At 48.4% G+C, this 21,596-nt stretch overlaps 1 protein-coding gene across 2 annotated transcripts; it reads right to left on the reverse strand.

The window, feature by feature from the left end:
* Nucleotides 1-6,428: 6,428 nt before the first annotated feature.
* Nucleotides 6,429-20,727, reverse strand: LOC121309897 (sorting nexin-27-like). 2 transcript variants are annotated; one of them, XM_041243068.1, is made up of 13 exons: nt 20,141-20,727; nt 16,018-16,246; nt 15,546-15,738; nt 15,301-15,365; nt 14,204-14,308; nt 13,505-13,583; nt 12,170-12,333; nt 11,202-11,291; nt 10,600-10,749; nt 10,334-10,462; nt 9,593-9,652; nt 8,739-8,787; nt 6,429-7,479 (listed from the first exon to the last, which is right to left on the reverse strand). In XM_041243068.1, the coding sequence occupies exons 1-13, from the start codon at nt 20,452-20,454 to the stop codon at nt 7,409-7,411; spliced, it is 1,698 nt and encodes a 565-aa protein (XP_041099002.1). In that variant the 5' UTR covers nt 20,455-20,727; the 3' UTR covers nt 6,429-7,408. The 2 variants fall into 2 exon arrangements, with proteins under 2 accessions (XP_041099002.1, XP_041099003.1); XM_041243069.1 differs by having other exon boundaries at nt 8,725-8,787.
* Nucleotides 20,728-21,596: the final 869 nt, after the last annotated feature.

Genomic DNA, 21,596 nt, shown 5'->3' on the forward strand with positions numbered 1-21,596 from the left:
ATCAGCTGGTTTTAGGGGTGCGGTGAGGTCCAATCAGCTGGTCCCAGGGCAGTCCAGGGGTACAGCGAGGTAGAGAAGAAGCTCTGCAGACCCTAAGAGAAAACTGCAAGAGAGCAGAGCCAGGACTCAGCAATGCTGCACTTTCACTTCCTCCCTCCCTCTCAGACTCTGCTCCTCCCACTTCCACCAAGAGACAGAGAGAGTGAGAGAGAAACCTAATTACCATGAAGAACCCACAAAACACATTATAAATACAGAGTCAGCAACCAGACTGGCTGGGGAAAGGAGCACTCAGAGACCCAGAGAGGAGGGACTTTCAATGCACGTTCAGGAATTCATTTCTTTGGCACCAGTAACTTTCAATATTGTATTGAATTTAGAATAGGAAATCCATGCTACAGGGGAATCAATGCAAACAACTCAGAAACACTGCAGTGTGTGTGTGTGTGTGTGTGTGCGTATGTGTGTGCAGGGATGTGAATACGATTCCTATTGCACAGCAGTGTCACCCAGTCCAGGTTTTACTACCAGCTTGATCAGCCCCCAGTGTGTCTAGGCAACAAGCTCAGGTGTGTCTGATTAAGCTCCAAGTGAAACCAGGAATGGATCACACTGCTCTGCAATGGGAGTCTTGTTCTCAACCCTGGCTTGTGTGTCTGTGTGTACACCCCCTCGCACTGGAGGACACTGTCTGTGTCTGGTTTGCTGAAGCTGCAGACTAACACCGTGCTGCTGCCGATGTGAAGATGAAGAGCCGTCGATGAAGACTGTTTGTGCAGCTCTCCACGCTCTGATAGAGCAGTGAAACTACCAGCTCAGCCCTCGCCACACACACACACACACACACACACACACACACACACACACACACACTGAACCAGCTCAGCCCTCGCCACACACACACACACACACACTGAACAAACAGACCTCCAGCGCAAGGGGAGAGGCAGGAATCAGAGGCCAGCGAAGGCATCTTTGACAGCGGGCAGCAGCCTAACAGAGAGTGGCTCAATATGTTTTCAATCACATGCTTAATCTCCTGGACAGTCAGTAGCACTTGCTTACAGCTCCCGAGGGCTGCTTTCCACAGCATGCATGCTTGAGGCGCAGCACCAGCTAATCACCTGGAGCAGAAGACAGGATATAGGGAAGAGGACGGCTGCAGAGAGCGTCGTTTTCCAGCGGTTACTTACAGGAGCACGATGCAAGGCCTTTTAATTTAGACAAGGACGCAGTCGTTTGTTTGTCCATCCAATAAACGCAGATTTTACTGCGGCCGTGCGCCCGTTTGGAACCATTATTACTGTATTAATTAATGAAAAAATTTAAATAACAATAATGCTAAAAGCGAGCAAGCTGTAAGGAGCACAACGGAATGGAGGAGGCGGCCACTTTATTAGGAACAGTCCAACAGCACTTAGGGTGTGGTGAGTTTGTTAGGAATAAGAGCGCTGCTAAGTGTGGCTGCTTTACTGGAACAGAACACAAAGGCTTCTGGCCACTTTATTAGGAACAGCAGAGCGATAAGGAGGTGTGGCCACTTTATTAGGAACAAAAGACCGGTGAGGAGGTGGCCACTTTATTAGGAACAGAAGATGGATGAGGTGTGGCCACTTTATTAGGAACGGAAATGATGAGGTGTGTCCACTTTATTAGGAACAGCAGAGCAAAAGGGTGTGGCCACTTTATTAGGAACAGAAGATGGATGAGGTGTGGCCACTTTATTGGGAACGGAAATGATGAGGTGTGGCCACTTTATTAGGAACAGCAGAGCAAAGAGGTGTGGCCACTTTATTAGGAACAGAAGATGGATGAGGTGTGGCCACTTTATTAGGAACAGAAGAGGATGAGGTGTGGCCACTTTATTAGGAACAGCAGAGCGATAAGGAGGTGTGGCCACTTTATTAGGAACAAAAGAACGGTGAGGAGGTGGCCACTTTATTAGGAACAGCAGAGCAAAAAGGTGTGGCCACTTTATTAGGAAAAAGAATATGTGGCCACTTTATTACAGGAAAGTGACAGAACAAACAAGGTGTGGCCACTTTATTAGGAACAGCAGAGCGATAAGGAGGTGTGGCCACTTTATTAGGAACAGCAGAGCATGAGGCGTGGCCACTTTATTAGGAACAATCAAAATATTTATATATTAAAGAAATAATTTCAAACACATTGCCCTCCCCAAGACAGAAGAGCAGCTTTTCATCAATAAATCAATTTATTTAAAAGAATATGTTACAATTTATTACACTAAAGTGACATTAACAAACAAGTTGTATTTTTTTTATTTTTTTTAGAGTGGTTAGCTAAATACTGCAATGATTTTGCTTTTTTTTCAACATTTTGTTTTGTTAAACAAGTAATGAAACACTGGTAGCATTTTATTTAAAATCCCGCCCCACATCTTTTTAAAATCACAAAAACAAAAAAAGACACGTTGCCGTGAAAACGCAATTAGAGTTCTCTCAAATAAATAAAAAAAAAAAAAAGTGCATGACTCTATAGGGCTGGTTTGAAACCACAGACAGCCGAGAGGGAGCAGAGGGGCAAAATCTGTGGACCTGATCACTGCCTGAAACCACAGCTTCCTTGCATGTATTAAAAAATAAACAATGGATTTTAATATTCAGCCATACAAGAAAGTACTGGTCTGATAATTTGTGACTTAACTGAGTCCTCTTTCCTATACTGCTAGAGTCTCTTTCCTATACTGCTAGAGCGCTCTGCAGTGTGGAGAGTGGAGTTCTCTTTCCTATACTGCTAGAGCGCTCTGCAGTGTGGAGAGTGGAGTTCTCTTTCCTATACTGCTAGAGCGCTCTGCAGTGTGGAGAGTGGAGTTCTCTTTCCTATACTGCTAGAGCGCTCTGCAGTGTGGAGAGTGGAGTTCTCTTTCCTATACTGCTAGAGCGCTCTGCAGTGTGGAGAGTGGAGTTCTCTTTCCTATACTGCTAGAGCGCTCTGCAGTGTGGAGAGTGGAGCTCTCTTTCCTATACTGCTAGAGCGCTCTGCAGTGTGGAGAGTGGAGTTCTCTTTCCTATACTGCTAGAGCGCTCTGCAGTGTGGAGAGTGGAGTTCTCTCTTTCCTATACTGCTAGAGCGCTCTGCAGTGTGGAGAGTGGAGTTCTCTTTCCTATACTGCTAGAGCGCTCTGCAGTGTGGAGAGTGGAGTTCTCTTTCCTATACTGCTAGAGCGCTCTGCAGTGTGGAGAGTGGAGTTCTCTTTCCTATACTGCTAGAGCGCTCTGCAGTGTGGAGAGTGGAGTTCTCTTTCCTATACTGCTAGAGCGCTCTGCAGTGTGGAGAGTGGAGTTCTCTTTCCTATACTGCTAGAGCGCTCTGCAGTGTGGAGAGTGGAGTTCTCTTTCCTATACTGCTAGAGCGCTCTGCAGTGTTGAATGTTTTAAATAAACACTGAGTTGCTTATTTTGATCCTCTGTATTTCAGTATTCTTTTGTGGTTTCACAAACCATAGGTTAGGGTTGGGGCGTGTGAAACCTCAGAAGAATACTGAAACAGGCTCAAAATAAGCAACTCAGTGTTTATTTAAAATGATTTTTTGTTTTAAAGAAATTCTACGACCACTGCAGTATATCTATCAGAGTTATCCGGGTCTATCACCCTCCCCTCTCCCTTTCATTTTTAATGCAGCCTGTTCTTTTTGACCACTCGCGATGAATCTGCTAGGGGAAGTTCTGCTCATGCCACACTCGCACAATCCAGCTGTCACTTTATAAACAGCATTTCAATCTGGGTCAGGATCCTCTCGCTTAACATGCCATCGAAGGAAAATCCACAACTTTAAAATGGGAAAGCAGGTCATCGAGCCCAGCTGCAGACCAGACTCCTGATCATTTCAATACTAGACATCATTGAGTTCTGAACCCCAGGACTGGGTGCAGCAGCAGCAGGGCTAGTGTGAGTTTCTAACCCTGCTCAAACTCCTGGCTCCTGATCATTTCAATATTAATAATACTAGACTTCATTGAGGGGAGCTCTGAACCCCAGGACTGGGTGCAGCAGCAGCAGCAGGGCTAGTGTGAGTTTCTAACCCTGGCAAATGTACTGTATTCAGAAAACACACACTGTACATTAAAATGAAGACATAAAAAAAAAAAAACTACACACTCAGGTACAGGGTGTATATAAACTTTTTTAGTAATTGAAATGTAAATGCATATTAACAAGCGTATGACTTCAGTCAACAGCAATCCACAACGAAACCAACGTTAAATCAGTCACGAACAGGTTTTAAAAATATCACCAAATCAGCATCGCCTGTTCCAGCCCAGGGGCGTCCAGCCCTCCCACTCCAGGAGGAACAGCGGGTAAAACGAGATCACAAACTACTTCAGGGTCTGGCTGGAGGCTTAATTAAACAAAGACCGGGAGACGAAGCAAAAGCCTGGAGTGCAGTGGTGCTGGAGTTCAACTCTCTCTCACAGACAGCTCAAGAGGGAACTAGTTAACACGGCAATGGAATGGATCAGTCTGTGTAAATCACTGCACTGTTGGAAACTGCACAGCGACCTCCCGGCAAGGAAAATCACATCATTGATCTGGGAATTGAGTTTCTGCAACTACTGAGCTACTCGAAACTACTGCCTTCCAACACTGCAGCCCGGTTCCGTGACCACTGAGCTCCTCAACCCCACTGCAGTCTTTCCCAGCTTTACCCCGAGACTCCTGTGTTCTCAGGTATATATTATTCCCAGCGCGTAAAAGCCTAGGAAAATCACCCAGCCGTCAAGAACACAAGATTTTAGAATTTCAAATTTTAAAACAAGCAGGAGTCAGGACAAAGAATCTCAGTCACATCAGGAACTATCCTCGGGACTTTGCTAAATTATTTAAAAAAAAAAACGTGCGCAAGTCGGACCTGGCATGACGAAAGCCCAGCGTTAAAAGCTCAGATCGTTCTGGGCCATCTGAACTGTCGACAAAGAAACACATCAATTTAACCCTGTCTGAGCACAAGGCACTCAGCTGCAAACTGTACACACAGCAACGAGCAGAGCAGACAGACTGGGGGGGAGGGAAGCAGTGTAGCTCTAGTGGAGCTGAGGAGGGACTGGGAGGGAGGGAGGCAGTGTGGCTCTAGTGGAGCTGAGGAGGGACTGGGAGGGAGGCAGTGTGGCTCTAGTGGAGCTGAGGAGGGACTGGGAGGGAGGGAAGCAGTGTGGCTCTAGTGGAGCTGAGGAGGGACTGGGAGGGAGGGAAGCAGTGTGGCTCTAGTGGAGCTGAGGAGGGACTGGGAGGGAGGGAAGCAGTGTGGCTCTAGTGGAGCTGAGGAGGGACTGGGAGGGAGGGAGGCAGTGTGGCTCTAGTGGAGCTGAGGAGGGACTGGGAGGGAGGGAAGCAGTGTGGCTCTAGTGGAGCTGAGGAGGGACTGGGAGGGAGGGAAGCAGTGTGGCTCTAGTGGAGCTGAGGAGGGACTGGGAGGGAGGGAAGCAGTGTGGCTCTAGTGGAGCTGAGGAGGGACTGGGAGGGAGGGAAGCAGTGTGGCTCTAGTGGAGCTGAGGAGGGACTGGGAGGGAGGGAAGCAGTGTGGCTCTAGTGGAGCTGAGGAGGGACTGGGAGGGAGGGAAGCAGTGTGGCTAGTCTGAGGAGGGACTGGGAGGGAGGGAAGCAGTGTGGCTCTAGTGGAGCTGAGGAGGGACTGGGAGGGAGGGAAGCAGTGTGGCTCTAGTGGAGCTGAGGAGGGACTGGGAGGGAGGGAAGCAGTGTGGATCTAGAGGTTAGAGCCTAGGGAAGCAGTGTGGTCTATGAGGGGGGAGGGGATCCGAGTGGAGTTCTCTTATCTATTAAATAGCAATACCTGTCAATACAATCCTGAGGGAGCTGAGTCTCAACACAGAGAGACACACTGAAGCCAGACCTCACCACAGCGGTTCATGTAATCCAGGGTTACGCTTCAGTACTAATATACTGCAGAACAGGCAAGCAAACATCAATTACACTCCGAGAAAAGGCATAATAATAATAAAAAAAAAAAAAAAACACAACTTCAGACTGCAGCGATAAAGAATTCAGCTCAGAGCGTACTGTAGTGTTCAGGGCTGGTGGTTGCAGACTGTGTCAAAACAGAAATATCCAAAAAGCAAATCCACACTAAACAAATCCACACCTGAAACTATGATGCAAAAAGCTTAAACACCCCCCCCCCCCCCCCCCCCCCCCCCCAGGTTCTATAGCAGGGTCATAACTTCCAGAGCTCCTCAAGCCTCCCAGCAGCCTCTCTGCTCATCAGTTTTCAGTGTTAGGCTAGCTCTGTGTCACATCATGTTCTAATACCCCCCGCCCCGTTATTTTTCATGCACCAACACATTTCTTCCAACTAAATGGAAACTAAACTGCTCCCTCCCTCACCCCCTAAGAGAAAGGGGGCTCCCTCCAGTCCAGGGTAGGCTTGAGGCACGGAGACAGAACTGCTCCCTCCCTCCCTCACCCCCCCCCCTAAGAGAAAGGGGGCTCCCTCCAGTCCAGGGCAGGGTTTGTTTTAATTCAAACTATTGTGAATCAACACAGAGGGGGATTAAAAAGTGTATCTGGGAGACAACAACACCCCCTGCTGCGAGGCAGTGGTACTGCTGTTGCGTTCGAGCTGCAATATAACATGACAGCCCTTTGACTCCTCATGTCAACAAGCCCCTCTGTGGTTATACTGGTCCGGGCCGATATAAACAGAGTTAAGAATCATTGATTAGTTTGGAGCAGGGAGGCAGAGCGTGAACAAAATCGAAATGTTTTTCCTTTTCAGATTTTCATCTATCTGTGGTGTACCTGCCTGCCGCCACCGAGGCATAAAAACACAGCGAATGACGTCCAGAACGAAACGTCACAACCTCAGGGAGGTACCAAGAGGACTGGCTGACCGCCATCCTGTCTGGGGGTGCAAATTTAAACCCCTGTCTGCAGCACAGCCTCTGCCCAGATTCACTCACTCTCACTGGGCCAGTCTCAGCAAAGCAGGATAAGAAAGGGACAGCAGGAGGTGAGGAAGGGAGGGGGAAGTCCCATCTCATTAAGGAAAGTGGATCACAATGTTCTCTCTAAAGTCTCTGCAGACAGATTTCCCCTGTTTTTCTGTAAACTTCCCCAGGATGTTTTAAGCAGAACGATCGGAGGTAGGGTGGAGTTTTTCCGGACTAACTGTCCGTCTCCCAGCCATCCTTCCGGGATCAGCATTATTATTAATATTATTTCATCTTTTTATTACTACTGCTATTATTTTGATGAAGATGACAACAGTAAAAGCAGAAGTCCAAGCAGAACAAGAATTCGAAGTTGACACCAAAATGCTTCTCTCTCTCTCTTTCTCTCCAAATGTTTAAAAGCATCATGGTTTTGATTTTTTTCTTCCTCTCTCGATGCTGCTGCCGCTGCTTGTAGCTGCAGATTTCTCAGTTTTAGTTTACGAGGTCACAATCTCTCCTCCTAGATGTCTCCACCCCTTCTGTGCGATTTCAACAGCAGGAAGATATTCTGAAAGAAAACGCGAAAAAGACAAATAAACAGAAAAAACAAGACACTGCTCAATGCCTTGCTTCATTGCAGGGATGGGAATAAGGCTCCTGTTGCACAGCAGTATCACCCATTCCAGGTTTTACTATGTGCTTGATTAGCCAGTGTGGATCTAGGTAACGAGCTCAGGTGTGTCAAACACAGGTGAAACCAGGAATGGATCAAACCGCTATGGAATGGGAGTCTTCTTTCCATGCGATGATAACCAGCATTATTATTATTATTGAAGGTATGGGAATAAGGCTCCTGTTGCACAGCAGTATCACCCATTCCAGGTTTTACTGAGAGTTCAATAAGACACACCTGAGCTTGTTCGCTAGACACACTGGGGCTAATCAAGCTCCTAGTAAAACCTGGAACTGGGGAAACTGCTGTGAAACAGGAGCTTTATTTCCATTCCTGAAATGTGTGCTTTGTTTTTTTCTTCAGAGTACAAAGAGTTTATTGATAACACCTAAGAAGCAAAAACCTTTTGGGTACAGTACAGATCACGATCAATAACCTCAACAGGGTCTCATTTACTGTACCGATTTATAATCAATATTAAAAATGACCTTTACTAAAAAAAAGCCTATAAACCGACAGCATGTGTATTTAGCCCAACATGCTGAATCATTGTCAAAGAGGGCCATGCTGAACTCAGAGACACTATTTTTTATTTGGTGTGCCCAGTTACTTTAGCCCCAGTTGAGAGAGTGCCACTGCGCTCCCTCGCCTCACCTCAGCAATGCCCCGCACAGCTCCTCAGGAGAACTGAAGGTTCAACAGGCTTCCTCCGATCCCACGACCGAGCCAGCTTCCTCTTCTACACCCAGGATGTCTACAGCAGCGTTCCCGATTCAGTTTATCAGATTCACTCCCCCAGTCTCAGAAAGCCAGCTCTATAGCAGCGTTCCTGATTCAGTTTATCAGATTCACTCCCCCAGTCTCAGAAAGCCTGCTCTATAGCAGCGTTCCCGATTCAGTTTATCAGATTCACTCCCCCAGTCTCAGAAAGCCAGCTCTATAGCAGCGTTCCCGATTCAGTTTATCAGATTCACTCCCCCAGTCTCAGAAAGCTTGCTCTATAGCAGCGTTCCCGATTCAGTTTATCAGATTCACTCCCCCAGTCTCAGAAAGCCTGCTCTATAGCAGCGTTCCCGATTCAGTTTATCAGATTCACTCCCCCTGTCTCAAAGCCTTGTCGAACAGCTGGCAAGGCCTTACCTTGCTACACATACCATCTCTACTGCAGTTCTGATTGTCCAGATCAGTCACCTCCTCTTCCACCTGCAGAGAGAGAGAGACAGAGAGTCAGAGAGCTGTCGTCATTACTGCAAGAACACAGTAAAACATCTGATAATCCAAAACGCTTAACGACACAGTGATAATTTAAAAACAGCCATAACCCTAAACATAACCTAATGTTAAAACGTATAACAATTGTAATACCTTAAACTATTTAGATGATCCCCACAATTTAAATACACTTTCATTATCATTTTCATAACCGCACTAACACTACTGCCAATCACCAGAACAGCTCGAACGATAACTCTTCACGAGCAATAAATCGCCATCAAGCATTTTGTCTTGAAATCCCTTCCTAGAAATTCCTGATTCCAGGCAGTCGGGTGAATTGTTTCACTTCCCCTGACCGCAGGCGTTTGCAAAGCCCCAGTAAAGCACACTGCTGGGGTTTGTATTATATGAGAACGCATGCCGGTGTGACAATTCGCTGTGCATCGATGAATCATGGCACGTTCTTTACATGATGCATTGTAACAGAGATAGGCATCGTCAGTGTCGCGATTCAAGACCAAAAAACATAACTGATCTCACTGTGCATCACAGAAGGCGGTCGTCAGGTTATCGCAAACCTGCATAGTGTTTGTATGTGTATCTCTCTGTCCCGAACGTCAAATCAAACAGCATTCACAGAGAATGAGTCTACAATAAACATTTCTACAGCACCACTCATCCCAAGGACCCCAGATCCCACAGAACGAACAGCTAAACCATTAAAATGAAGGTCTTGCACTGAATGTAATAATATTTTTTAAAAGGGAGTTCTGTTAGAGAATCACGGCCTCACCTCCTTCCTCCACTTGAGTTCACAGAACACCCTCTCGAAGCACTCGTGCATGTAGTTGAACTGGAGAGAGAGAGACGAGAGAGAGAGGGTGAGAGAGAGCGAGAGCAACACAGAGAGAGAGCAGAGCAAGAGAGAGACGAGAGCAACACAGAGAGAGCGAGAGCAGAGCAACAGAGAGAAAGACGAGAGCGACACACAGAGATAGAGAGAGAGAGCAGAGCAACAGAGACGAGAGCGACACACAGAGAGAGCGACACAGAGAGAGCGAGAGCAACAAAGAGACAGAGAGCAGAGCAACACAGAGACAGAGAGCGAGAGCAACACAGAGAGGGAGAGAGATGCATCTCAATTATAAAAACAGCACTGAAGGGATAAAGGAGATAGCTACCTATCTACCGGATTCCGTTTCAAGAGACAGGGTCAACCAGACATATAAACATGTCTCTATTTACTGCATTCTCCATTTCTTTTGCTCTTGTTTGAATATGATCACCTTTTCTACTAATTTTAGTGTACTTTACAGCTGCTCTGTAATGTGATATTTTATAATCACGTATTTCACAATGTGATACTTTCGGCTGTGATATTGCAGAACAATTTTAAGTCGCCCTGGATAAGGGTAAGCTTATCTGCCAAGAACTAAACAATAATAATAATAATAATAATAATTAGACAGGGTCATCCAGACATATTAACTGATACAACGTTATTCTAGTGTTGAGCAGGCTGGGCATGGCTCACGTATGGGGTGAAGATCTTGACCCAGCGTGGTTTCTTCTCTCCACGGGCGTACTCGAAGCAGAACGCCATGCCCTCCTCGTCAGTGTCCCACCGCTGCATCTCATCCCACTCGAACGCAATCACCTGGTTCTGAGAGGAGACGCAATGCCGTCACACACAGGACAGAGAGAGCGCAGGAAACCTGCACTACCGTTAAACTCGCGCTGAAAACGGGAATGGATCAGACCGCTGTGCAACGGGAGTCTCGCTTCCCCCCCCCCCCTCACCTCCAGCTGCCCCTCCTCGGTGCAGGCGTGCAGCTTGAAGTGCTTGACGCTGATGGCCGTGATCACGTGACCCTTCCGCCGCGAGTCGCAGGCGCAGTGCGGGAAGAGGATCTCGTTGTAGCCCTCGCACGAGCGCAGCATGCTCAGATACTGCAGTGAGAGGAGGAGAGAGAGGCAGGAAACAAGATAGGAGACGGGGAGAGGAGAGAGAGAGAGAGATCAGTGTTACAGTTCATGGGAACACATCACTGCTAGAGAACTGTGCACACACTCAGACAGACAGAGACCATGCCCCTTTAAAAACTACTGCTACACACACAAGGGACGGGAATAAGACTGACTGCAGACCATTTTGATCCATTGCTGGTTTAACTGCGTTTAATAAGACACACCTGAGCTTGTTCGCTCGACACACTGGGGCTAATCAAGCTCTTAGTAAAACCTGGAATGGGTGAAGCTGCTATGCAATAGGAGTCTGATTCCCCATTCCTGGAGCAGTCATGGGGGGCTTCTGCATTGGACAGTTTCACATGCAAAGACAGACGGACAGATAGACAGAGAGAGAGAGAGAGAGAGAGAGAGAGAGCCACTCTGAGCCTCACCATTCCCATCTTCTTTTGCTCAGCCAGTTTCTGAAGCTGGTAGGCTTTCTCCTCAGCCTTGATGCGACCCTTCTTCACATCCTCCACCGCCTGCAGAGAGAAGGGGGGAGCGAGGGAGGGGGTTAGTCCAGGAGCAAAGGAGAAGCAGCCTACACTGAAACACACATTGAGCCATCTATTATAATTCAAGCCAGCTTGCCTTCTTACAAGCAGTGTTATTCTCTGGCAGGTCTGCGAATCAAACCAGATTTTTTTTTTATATTTTAATAAGAGAGGCACTCCAACAGACAATGTATTAACTTTTTATAAAATGACAAAAACAGACTGTAGTCTGCATGCTGCATCACACACACTTCGAGCAGCATTTATCAGCGGGTGAAAGCAGCACACACAGACACGCCCAGCTGTACATATTACTGGTGAAAGCCAGCACTGACAGACACACAGACATACATAACATCTGATGAAAGCAGTGTACTAACACACACACACACACACACACACACACACAGAGCTGGTGAAAGCAGCAGACACACACACAGTGCTGGTGAAAGCACACACACACACACACACACACACACACACACACACAGAGAGCGCGGGCTGCGGGCACACCTGGTGAAAGCAGTAGACACACACACACACACAGAGAGCGCGGGCTGCGGGCACACCTGGTGAAAGCAGTAGACACACACACACACACGCACACAGAGAGCGCGGGCTGCGGGCACACCTGTTGAAAGCAGTAGACACACACACATACACACACACACACACACAGCGCGGGCTGCGGGCACACCTGTTGAAAGCAGTAGACACACACACATACACACACACACACACACACACACACTCTCGCGCCCGACGCCCGTGTGACCACTTTCGTCCACGCCCGGTGGACCACTTTCGTCATCTCGTCGTAGGACACACACACACACACACACAGAGAGCGTGGGCTGCGGGCACACCTGGTGAAAGCAGTAGGCGATGGCCAGGTCGTTGTCGTTGAGCAGCACCTCCTCCTCTGTGGTGAAGAGCCACTTGTTGACAGTGAGGCAGGTCCCGGGCACGGCAGAGGTGTAGTTCTGTATGTACAGCTTGTGAGGGAACTCATTGGGAGCCAGCTTCCTCACTGCAGCACAGCACAGCACGTCAACACAAACACACCCCACACCTAGCAACTGCTTCCTTATTGCTACTCTCAATACTTAATGTTTCTGACTATGCAAAGCGCTTTGGGGCGATTTATCGCGAAAGGGATTGCTTTCTGTTTAGAAATCTCCATTAGATCTATATTTATACCCACAGGGATGGAAGTAAGACTCCAATGCAAAGCAGTTTCATCCATTCCTGGTTTTTTACTTTGAGTTTAAATCAATCACACCTGAGCTTGTTGCCTAGACACACTGGGGCTGATCAAGCTGGTAGCAAAACCTGGACTGGGTGACGCTGCTGTGCAATAGGAGTCTTACTTCTATCCCTGATATCTCTCTCTGTCTCTACAGCTCTCTAGATCAGGGGTCAAGCAACTGCTAAATTTCACAGATCTGAAGAGTCTGTCACTAATTAAAGCACCTCTCTGTATACCGTGTGTTTGATCACGCCCGGCGCTCCGTTTGTGAGCGTACTGCTTCGTTATAAAACCTAACCGTCAACGGCTTGAACCTGTTCCTGCACTTCTGTCCATCTGAAAGCACTTCACAAGCCAGACAGCATGACCCTGGGGACAGAGCTGCGTGAACCCGCCTTCGATTACTCGGATCAGACTCTCCGCAGGCCAGGGTCACTGGGGCGGATCAGGACCAAATCCTTTTTAAAATCGATTTCCAATTCCCTTCTTCAGACACAGGGTTTGGTGAGCAGACACACACACGACGCGCCAAACACACAGACAACTGCACGTGCTGCAGACGAGTTCTGTATGGTTCTGCCCAATAAAGCCCGCGTTGTAAAATGACAAAAAATCGAAGGAAAATCGACCGCAACCCTGCTGCCGATCGAGGCCGATCCACTGTTCAGAGTGAAACAAGTCGAGAAGCAGCTGCTGTTTGTCTGGATCGCTATTCTCCGCGGAGTCTGAGAAAAGCAGAGATCATCACAAACCCAAGCAGCTGTTTCTGACTTCACTCCGAACGGTGAATCAGCCCCCCCCCACCCCCACCGATCGACGCCAGCGACCCCGATTGTCAGCACCTGATTTCTGTGGAGCGCTCGATCCCAATCAGTTTATAATCAAACAAGTTTGTTCAGAGCTAACTGTCTCCTGTGTGCGAACGACTCTCGCTCTCAAACAGCACACTCACCGAACGAATGGTTGATCACCTCAAACAGGGCAAAGTAGCTCGCTGTGATACTGTCCATGCCAACCTTGGAGGCTACAGCCTGAGGGAATAGAAAAAAAAAAAAAATCATGCAATTGTTTAAAAAGACAGAGACGCAAGGCAATTACTGGGCTGTCCAGATCAGATCCCCAAAAATGTCCCACAGGAAATGCACAGCAAAGTGTAATAAAGCACAGAGAGGTCTGGTAAAGCATAGGGAAGCATCGTAAAGCACACAGAGGTCTGGTAAAGCATAGGGAAGCATTGTAAAGCACAGAGAGGTCTGGTAAAGCATAGGGAAGCATTGTAAAGCACAGAGAGGTCTGGTAAAGCACAAGGAAGCATTGTAAAGCACATAGAGGTCTGGTAAAAACGTATTAAAAACCCCTTGGTTAACAAAGCCTTATAAAAGTTTCCCCACAGTAAATTCTGCACCCCAAATAAAACAATCAACCTCTTTATTGATCAGGTACTAGTTGAAGACGAAAAAAATCGCTTCCAAATCAGCTTTTAAAACCTCAACGCGGACGTTAGCCGCTACTCGTTCGCACTCAGTCGTCATGACGAGGGAGCGGCTGCTTTTCTCATTCCGAAATCAATACCGAAGAGCAGGCCACTACTTGGTGATGACTAAGTTGCGTGGGGGGGCGGGGAGTGACGGGGGGGGGGCGGGCGTGTTACCTGGTACACCTGGTCAGTGGTGCTGTTCTTCTTCACTCGCACCGTCACGGTTGACTTGTCCGGCAGGGCTACCCTCAGCTCCACGTCCGAAACGCCATTGTAATTCTGAGGAGAGTCGAAGCACGCGAGTTCAGATTAAACAGTCAGATTAAACGCACGGTTTGTTTTAGCACGGCAGGAATGGAAATACGACTCCTGTTGCACAGCGGTGTCACCCGTTCCAGGTTTTACTACCAGCTTGATCAGCCCCCCCCAGTGCTTAGGCAACAAGCTCAGGTGTGTCCAGATAAAAACTCTTGGTAAAGCCAGGTATGGATCAAACCGCTATGCAGCGGGAGTCTCTTCCATCTCTGCACTGACTCTCATTCAGTGTACACTACATTTCCTAGTCTAGGGTGGTATGGAGGGGGGTGGTGTCAGGGCAATAAATGGGGCTAAAGTAAACGCTCATTACAGCTTTGAGAGGAGAGCTGAACAAACTGATTATTCTGATCTCTCTCTCTACAGAAATCAGGTGCGGCAATCAGACGAGGGGGGCCGTCGATCGGGGGGAGGGGGGGGGCTGATTCACCGTTCAGAGTGAATTCAGAAACAGCTGCTTGGGTTTGTGACGATCGCTGCTGCTTTTCTCAGACTCCGCGGAGAGATCCACACAAACCCAAGCAGCGGCTTCCTCGCTTGTTTCGCTCCGAATGGAGAATCAGCTCGATTCAACACAGATAACCCTCGTCTGATTTCTGCGGACAGCCTGACCCCAGTGATCGAATCCTCGTTTCCAGCAGCTCTGACCGAAGGCGCTCTCTATTAGCATTTACTTCGTTGCAAAATTACCTGTTGTATTTTTTCATTATGAAGGTTTGTTAATTAGATTTTTACAACAGAAAAGTGACCTCTATTTTCTAATTAGTGGGCGAATCATTCAGAAATTTGTTTGAATTGCTATATTTCATCAACATAACAGACTCTCCGTTTATTTTGTTGTTGTTGTAAAATCGCCTTGCCGTGCCCTTCATGCCCTGTGTGCGTGTTTTCTGTCCGTCACGGCACGCCGTGTGCGTGCTCTGTCTGTCACTGCACGCCGTGTCCTCGCATCTCACCTCGTCAGACTCGGACAGGAACTCCTGCATGATGTCACTCTCCCCGATCACCCGCACGGAACAGACTGCAGAGAAGGGCACAGTGCAACACACTTCAATACAGCAACGTAGTACAATGCAATGCATGTGTGTGTGTCTCCATAGTGAGGGCGCGGTGTGTGTGTGTGTGTGTGTGTGTGTGTGTGTGGTATAGCTGTACAGGGGGCTGGGTGTCAGCGAGTGGATAGCAGAAACGGCTCCGTTACCTTTCTCCAGGTACTCCTCCAGGCCCCTGCGCCTGGCGTCCAGCTGCTGCTCGGATAGGCTGAAGGGCCACTTCCCGGGCAGCCTGGGGAAGGTGAAGCTGCCGAACTCCTTCTTGATGTTCTGGTGCAGGATGGAAAACTCACGGTAGCGCTTGGAGCAGAGCTGCCTGCCCGCCATGTACACGTTGTACACCTGGGGGTGGGAGAGAGAGACGCGCTCAGCACCGCGACACGAATCACAGCACAGGCACTGTGTGAAATACTCCTCTCCCACAAGCATGGAAGCAAGACTCCTATTGCATAGCAGTTTCGCCCATTCCTGGTTTTAATAATGCTTGTAGGTAAGGGCCTGCTTCACCCCTACCCCCCCCTCTCTTCCCTCACCCCTGTCCTCCTGCCCCAACTCCACTCCACTCCTGTCTGTGCCCTGCTCCACATGCTTGCAGGCGAGGGCGCAGCCCCCTCTCCTCACCACAAACTTCTCAGTGCCCTGCTCCACGTGCTTATAGGTGGGGATGGAGATGGGCACGGCCTGCTTCTCGCTGTAGTCGTGGAAGACCTGGCCGGCCTCGTCCCCTGGGTCCAGGCTGTCGGCCTCGTGCTGCGGCACCGACAGCACAGTGAGGAGCAGCTCCCGATCTCCAGCCCGGATCAGCTCCACCACCTGCTTGTGAGTCGCACCCTCCACATTCACACCATTCCTGGAGAGAGGGAGGGAGACAAACATTTAGAAAACTCCTGAACGGGACGCGGCCGTCCAGCCCGCCCGCGCTCGACCGGTTCCCAGCAGCTGACTGTACGGCCGGTCTAAATGGTCAAATACCCAACAATGGATCAAAAGTAAACTGAAAGCACGTGCGGGTTCATTAAATCGGTTTTATTAGCACGAAATTAAAACTGTGTAAAACTGTACTCTAGTTCTGCGCATTCGCTTCCTTCGTTTAACTAAACACACACTTTCTAGAACAAGGCTTCTCAAACTCGGTCCTGGGGACCCCCTGTGGCTGCTGGTTTTCATTCCAACCCGGCTCTCAATTACTGAACTAGACCCTTCATCGAACTGATAATTTGCTTAATTAGACCTTTTTGCTTGTTTCCAGCTCTTAACAGTTGCAGTTCAAGTCTCTTATCAAATGTTACAGCTAACTTGAAACATGCCACGGTTTCACAAAGCGCTTTACAAGATACAAGACTAGGGCGTGTGAACCATGCATCAGCTGCAGAGTCACTTACAACAACGTCTCACCCCAAAGACGCAGCGCAAGGAGGTTCAGTGACTCGCTCGGGGTCACACAGCGAGTCAGCGGCTGAGCTGGGATTTGAACCTCCTGGTTACAAGCCCGTTTCTGTGACCACTGGACCACACAGCCTCCTGTGACATCATTCCTCTCACCAAAAACTCAAAATAAAGTTAATCATTCTGGAGCACGGACTTTGTAAAAACAAGCTGGGCTTGTGAACTGGTACATAAGTTAAAGTTTAAAGGATTTTCCCCCCCCCCCAACTCTGTTGCTGTCAGTGAAGACATCTTAAAAAAGGTAAGAGATATTCTAAATCATTTTTGTGGGACTCGCTGGGTTTAGATAAGAAAACAGGAATTGTAGAAGGTCGATTTTACTGCAGAAACGTTTCCGTGCTTACATCGGACCTCTGAACACGTTTTCTTCGGTGTCGGGAAATAACGATGCATCGACTGCCGAAAAAAACCGCCATCGTCCTGGCCCTAGCTGAGTGACCTCAGAACTGAATCAAGTCAGGTCTGAAAAGATCCCAGTGATTCAGCATCGCCAGCGTGGCTCGGTAACCCATGGCAACCCATTCCAACCCCCCCCAAGGGAAAGGGGGGGGGGGATTATATCACAGCAGCAGAACTCTAGCAAGATTATTATTTTATTAATTTATTTTAAACTTTAACTCGAGCAGCCTGTTTAAAAACAAGGCAGGAGGAAAAAAAAAAAAAAAAAAAAAAAACAACGTTTATTCATTAAATTTAGAACAGTTGTCTTTACAAGCTTTCTTTTAAAATTTTAAAACCTTTTTAAAAAACAATATTGTTCAAAAACATCTTTACACGCAGAACGCAGTGGCCAATTAAGACAAAAAAAAAAAAAAAGAAGAAGGAGTCCGATGGATTTTTCTTTGGGTTTTGGGGGTCAGTGTCCCAGCGCGGTCTGGGCTAATGGTTTGTGTTCTCAAAGCCTCGCGCAGCTGCTTCATGAATATGAACCAGGAGGTCAGCTCAGTAAATGACACAGTTTCCATTACCTGGGCGACAGCAGCAGCAAAGGGAGGCTTTATTTAGAGAGGAAAACAGAGGAGAAGAACAGCCTGGTGTGAACCTCAAACACACACAGAGAGAGAGAAATAGACACACATACAGAAACACACACGTACAGGAAAGAGACACGCACAGAGACAGAAACACAAAGAGGCCGACAGAGAGAGAGACACACACTTGTATAGACACAAACAGAGCCGCAAGCACACACACGCAGACAGAGCCACACAAAAGGGAGAGATGTGTAAACATTGCTAAGCCATCTGGGCACCTGCCTAGCGATAGTTACTTGTGTAACTGTTGAGTGCAACTAAAGGCTAGATGAATGAAGCCTGCAGAAGCAGCGCAGTCCATTAGCGAGTCTGCAGAGAACGCCGCTCCGATCCCTTCAACGAGAGACAGCTTTACACGCCAGACTGTGAAACTGGGGAGTCCAAAGGCTGAAATGCAATTCGCAAGGCTGTGGGCGCAAACACCGCGGGTGAAAGGGACCGTCGGACAGGAGGGATAATCCACTAGCCACTCATTCCTGCCTCTTCCCTTTCTCTGAAAGTCTGGGTTCAATCTCGGGGGGCTAGGTGGCGCGGACAGAGACAGGGGGTAAAATTCCTAGCTTCTCATTTCAGGGATGGAAATAAGACTCCCGCTGTATAGCACTTTGATTGCTGGTTTGACTAGGAGTTTAAAAATCAGACACACCCAAGCCTGTTACCTATACACTGGGGCTGGTAGTAAAACCTGGAATGGGCGACCCTGCTGTGCAACAGGAGTCTTATTCCCATCCCTGCGCAGACGCAGGATAATCATTTATCACAAGCGATGGTGGGGCTCTGACAGCGGCGATCCTGACAGTAAGGGTTTCTGAAATTTTACAGGAACTGAAGAAAATTCTGCCAGCCTCTGAGTTCCAGTGTGCCTTGTGGGCAAGCTCTTGCGACAGCTATCACTCAGTTTGGGTAATAAGCTGGGATCACAGAAACGGCCGTGTTTCAACACGAAGCCAAAGCTGCAGAAAAAATATAAAAAGCTGAACCGAAACCAGAATGAAAGAGAGAGAGAGAGAGAGGAGAGAGGGAGAGAGAGAGGAGAGACTCCATGATCTTTTGTGAACAGCCAGCAAGAGAAGCCATCTCAGCAGTAATTTATCACAAGTCCTGGGATGGAAATAAGACTCCTATTGCACAGCAGTGTCACCCATTCCTGGTTTTACTACCACCTTGACTAGCCCCAGTGTATGGGTGACAAGCTCAAGTGTGTCTGATTAAACTCATGGCGAAACCAGGAATGGATCGAACCGCTCTGCAAAGGGAGTCTTTGTTCGATCCCTGGAGCAGCAGAACGCCTCACAAACAGCTCTTTAAAAAGACGACCCTATTTCAGCTTTACTAATAAAACTTCCTGCTGCATTTCCACATTTAAAAATGATTGCAACGTTAGCTATCACTTGCATGAGGGGGCATTTGACTGTCACATTAGTCATTCAAATACAGTTCTGATGAACTACTTAATTAAAAAAAAAACACACACACAATAAGACTCCCGCTGCACAGCGGTGTGATCCAGTCCTGGTTTCACTAGGAGTTTAATAATAAGACACACCTGAGCCTGTTGCCTAGACCCACTGGGGGCTGATCAAGCTGGTAGCAGTAAAACCTGGACTGGATCGCACTGCTGTGCAACAGGAGTCTTATTTCCATCCCTCAGCTGAAGACACAAGCCACACCGACCCTCGTGCACTTCAGTTCACGATTAATACGAGGGTTAAGGGGGGTTCCCTTTAAGTAATTACCCTCTCTTTTCGTACACTTGCACGATGAGAAAAGGCGGTCTCTAATCCGTGTTTACCTAGTTGCTTCAAACCCCATTTGTAACGGAAACGGACTGTCATTCCCACCCCTGCTAGTCCTCCTATACCTAACAACGCATAGCAACGCTGTTGCTGCCACAGAGAGAGGAAAGCGACGCGTTTCGCATTTCAAATGAAGCACGGATCGCAGTGTCCCTGCGAGCGACAGCAAGACACGTCGCTGGCTGTCGTGTAAAGAGTCCCGGGGGGGGGGGTCTTATTAATATACAGATGCATACGAGTCGACCACAATACAACTGACGATAACCACTTTCAAAAAAAAATAAATAACTCCATGCAACTTCCCTCTGTGTGAATGCATTTCTCTCTCTCTCTAATCTGCAACGCAGAAAAGAAAGAGACAGCGCCTACTTCTGCTTTGCGCAACACCGGACACTAAACAAGTGACCACGTCGCCCCTGTTTTGTTTAAAGACACAAGCCTTGCTGTTGGGTGCAGCGTGGGACTCACACTTCCAGGATGCGGTCCCCTTTGGAGATGCCGGCTCTGTCCGCGGCTCCCCCCGGCAGGACGGCGCTGACGTGCTGCAGCGGCGCGTACAGCTCCCCGTTGATGCTCCGGAGCTGGCCTCCCTCGCTCACCTGCCCCCGGACGTTAAACCCGTAGCCGGAGTCCGACTTGACGATTCGGACCAGCCTGGGACCCGAGGCCGCGGTGCAGGGGCCGGCTGCCGCGGGGCCGGAGCTGATCCTCGGCGGCTGTCCGGAGCGCGTCCCGTCTCCCACTTCGTCCGCCATCTTCACAACAACGCCAGCCGCCGTCATCACGGGACTGTCCCGCTGCGGCCGGCCCCTTTTCAACAGCGGGCAGAGGACTATGGGGGTTGTAGTTTCTACACTGCGCGACTGCGGGTTCCTCGCACTTGGTAGGCGATGCTCTGGAACTACATTTCCCAGAATGCTAAGCGAGGAGCCCGGTGGAAGTCGGCTGAGTTGCGAGGCGATGGAGGCTGTGTTATTTACTGCATAGCTAGCTAGCTATGTGGTATATTAATTAAGTTGAGCTTTGATTATATATTGGAAGCAACGCTTATGCCCGTCTGTAAATAAAGTATATGTCTGTAATGTAACTATGCAGGTGAAACTGATGTGACATCATTGTATTCTTTCCATTCAACTGGCTGGTTCACTATGTTCTCTGTGCTTTACTACACTGTGCTGTGCTTTTACCAGGGGGGTCCCAAAGCAGTACACTTTGAGAAGGGGGCTGGTTCACTATCTTCTCTGTGCTTCACTACACTGTGCTGTGCTTTTACCAGGGGGGTCCCAAAGCAGTACACTTTGAGAAGGGGGCTGGTTCATTATCTTCTCTGTGCTTCACTACACTGTGCTGTGCTTTTACCAGGGGGATCCCAAAGCAGTACACTTTGAGAAGGGGGCTGGTTCATTATCTTCTCTGTGCTTTATTACACTGTGCTGTGCTTTTACCAGGGGGTCCCAAAGCAGTACACTTTGAGAAGGGGGCTGGTTCATTATCTTCTCTGTGCTGTGCTTTTACCAGGGGGGTCCCAAAGCAGTACACTTTGAGAAGTGGGCGGTAAACTCCACACAGCCTATAAATTCATCCTTCATTTTAGAAATGAAGACGAGGAACTGTGCTTGCTCTGTCTTTCCTCGACGTGCCATTTTCTGTAAACAGTTATTTACATTGTCAATAACAACATGGGACGGCGGCATGTGCGCACGCTGTGTTATTACATCCTCTCTGCGGATTATAACGCAATTTCTGGCAACAAAACACAAGCAATGGTTGTTTTTATTTGTACCGCTTACTTCACGACAAAAAGAAGAAACAAGAAATATTTGCAGGAAATCGTTATCGGCAGCTGACTGGACTACAAGCCCCAGAATGCACCCGTGCCCAGCCTCCCCACTCCCTGCACTTGCTGCGCAGAATTGTGGGAACT

Source organism: Polyodon spathula, unplaced genomic scaffold, assembly GCF_017654505.1.
Source record: "Polyodon spathula isolate WHYD16114869_AA unplaced genomic scaffold, ASM1765450v1 scaffolds_1572, whole genome shotgun sequence".
Taxonomy (NCBI): domain Eukaryota; kingdom Metazoa; phylum Chordata; class Actinopteri; order Acipenseriformes; family Polyodontidae; genus Polyodon; species Polyodon spathula.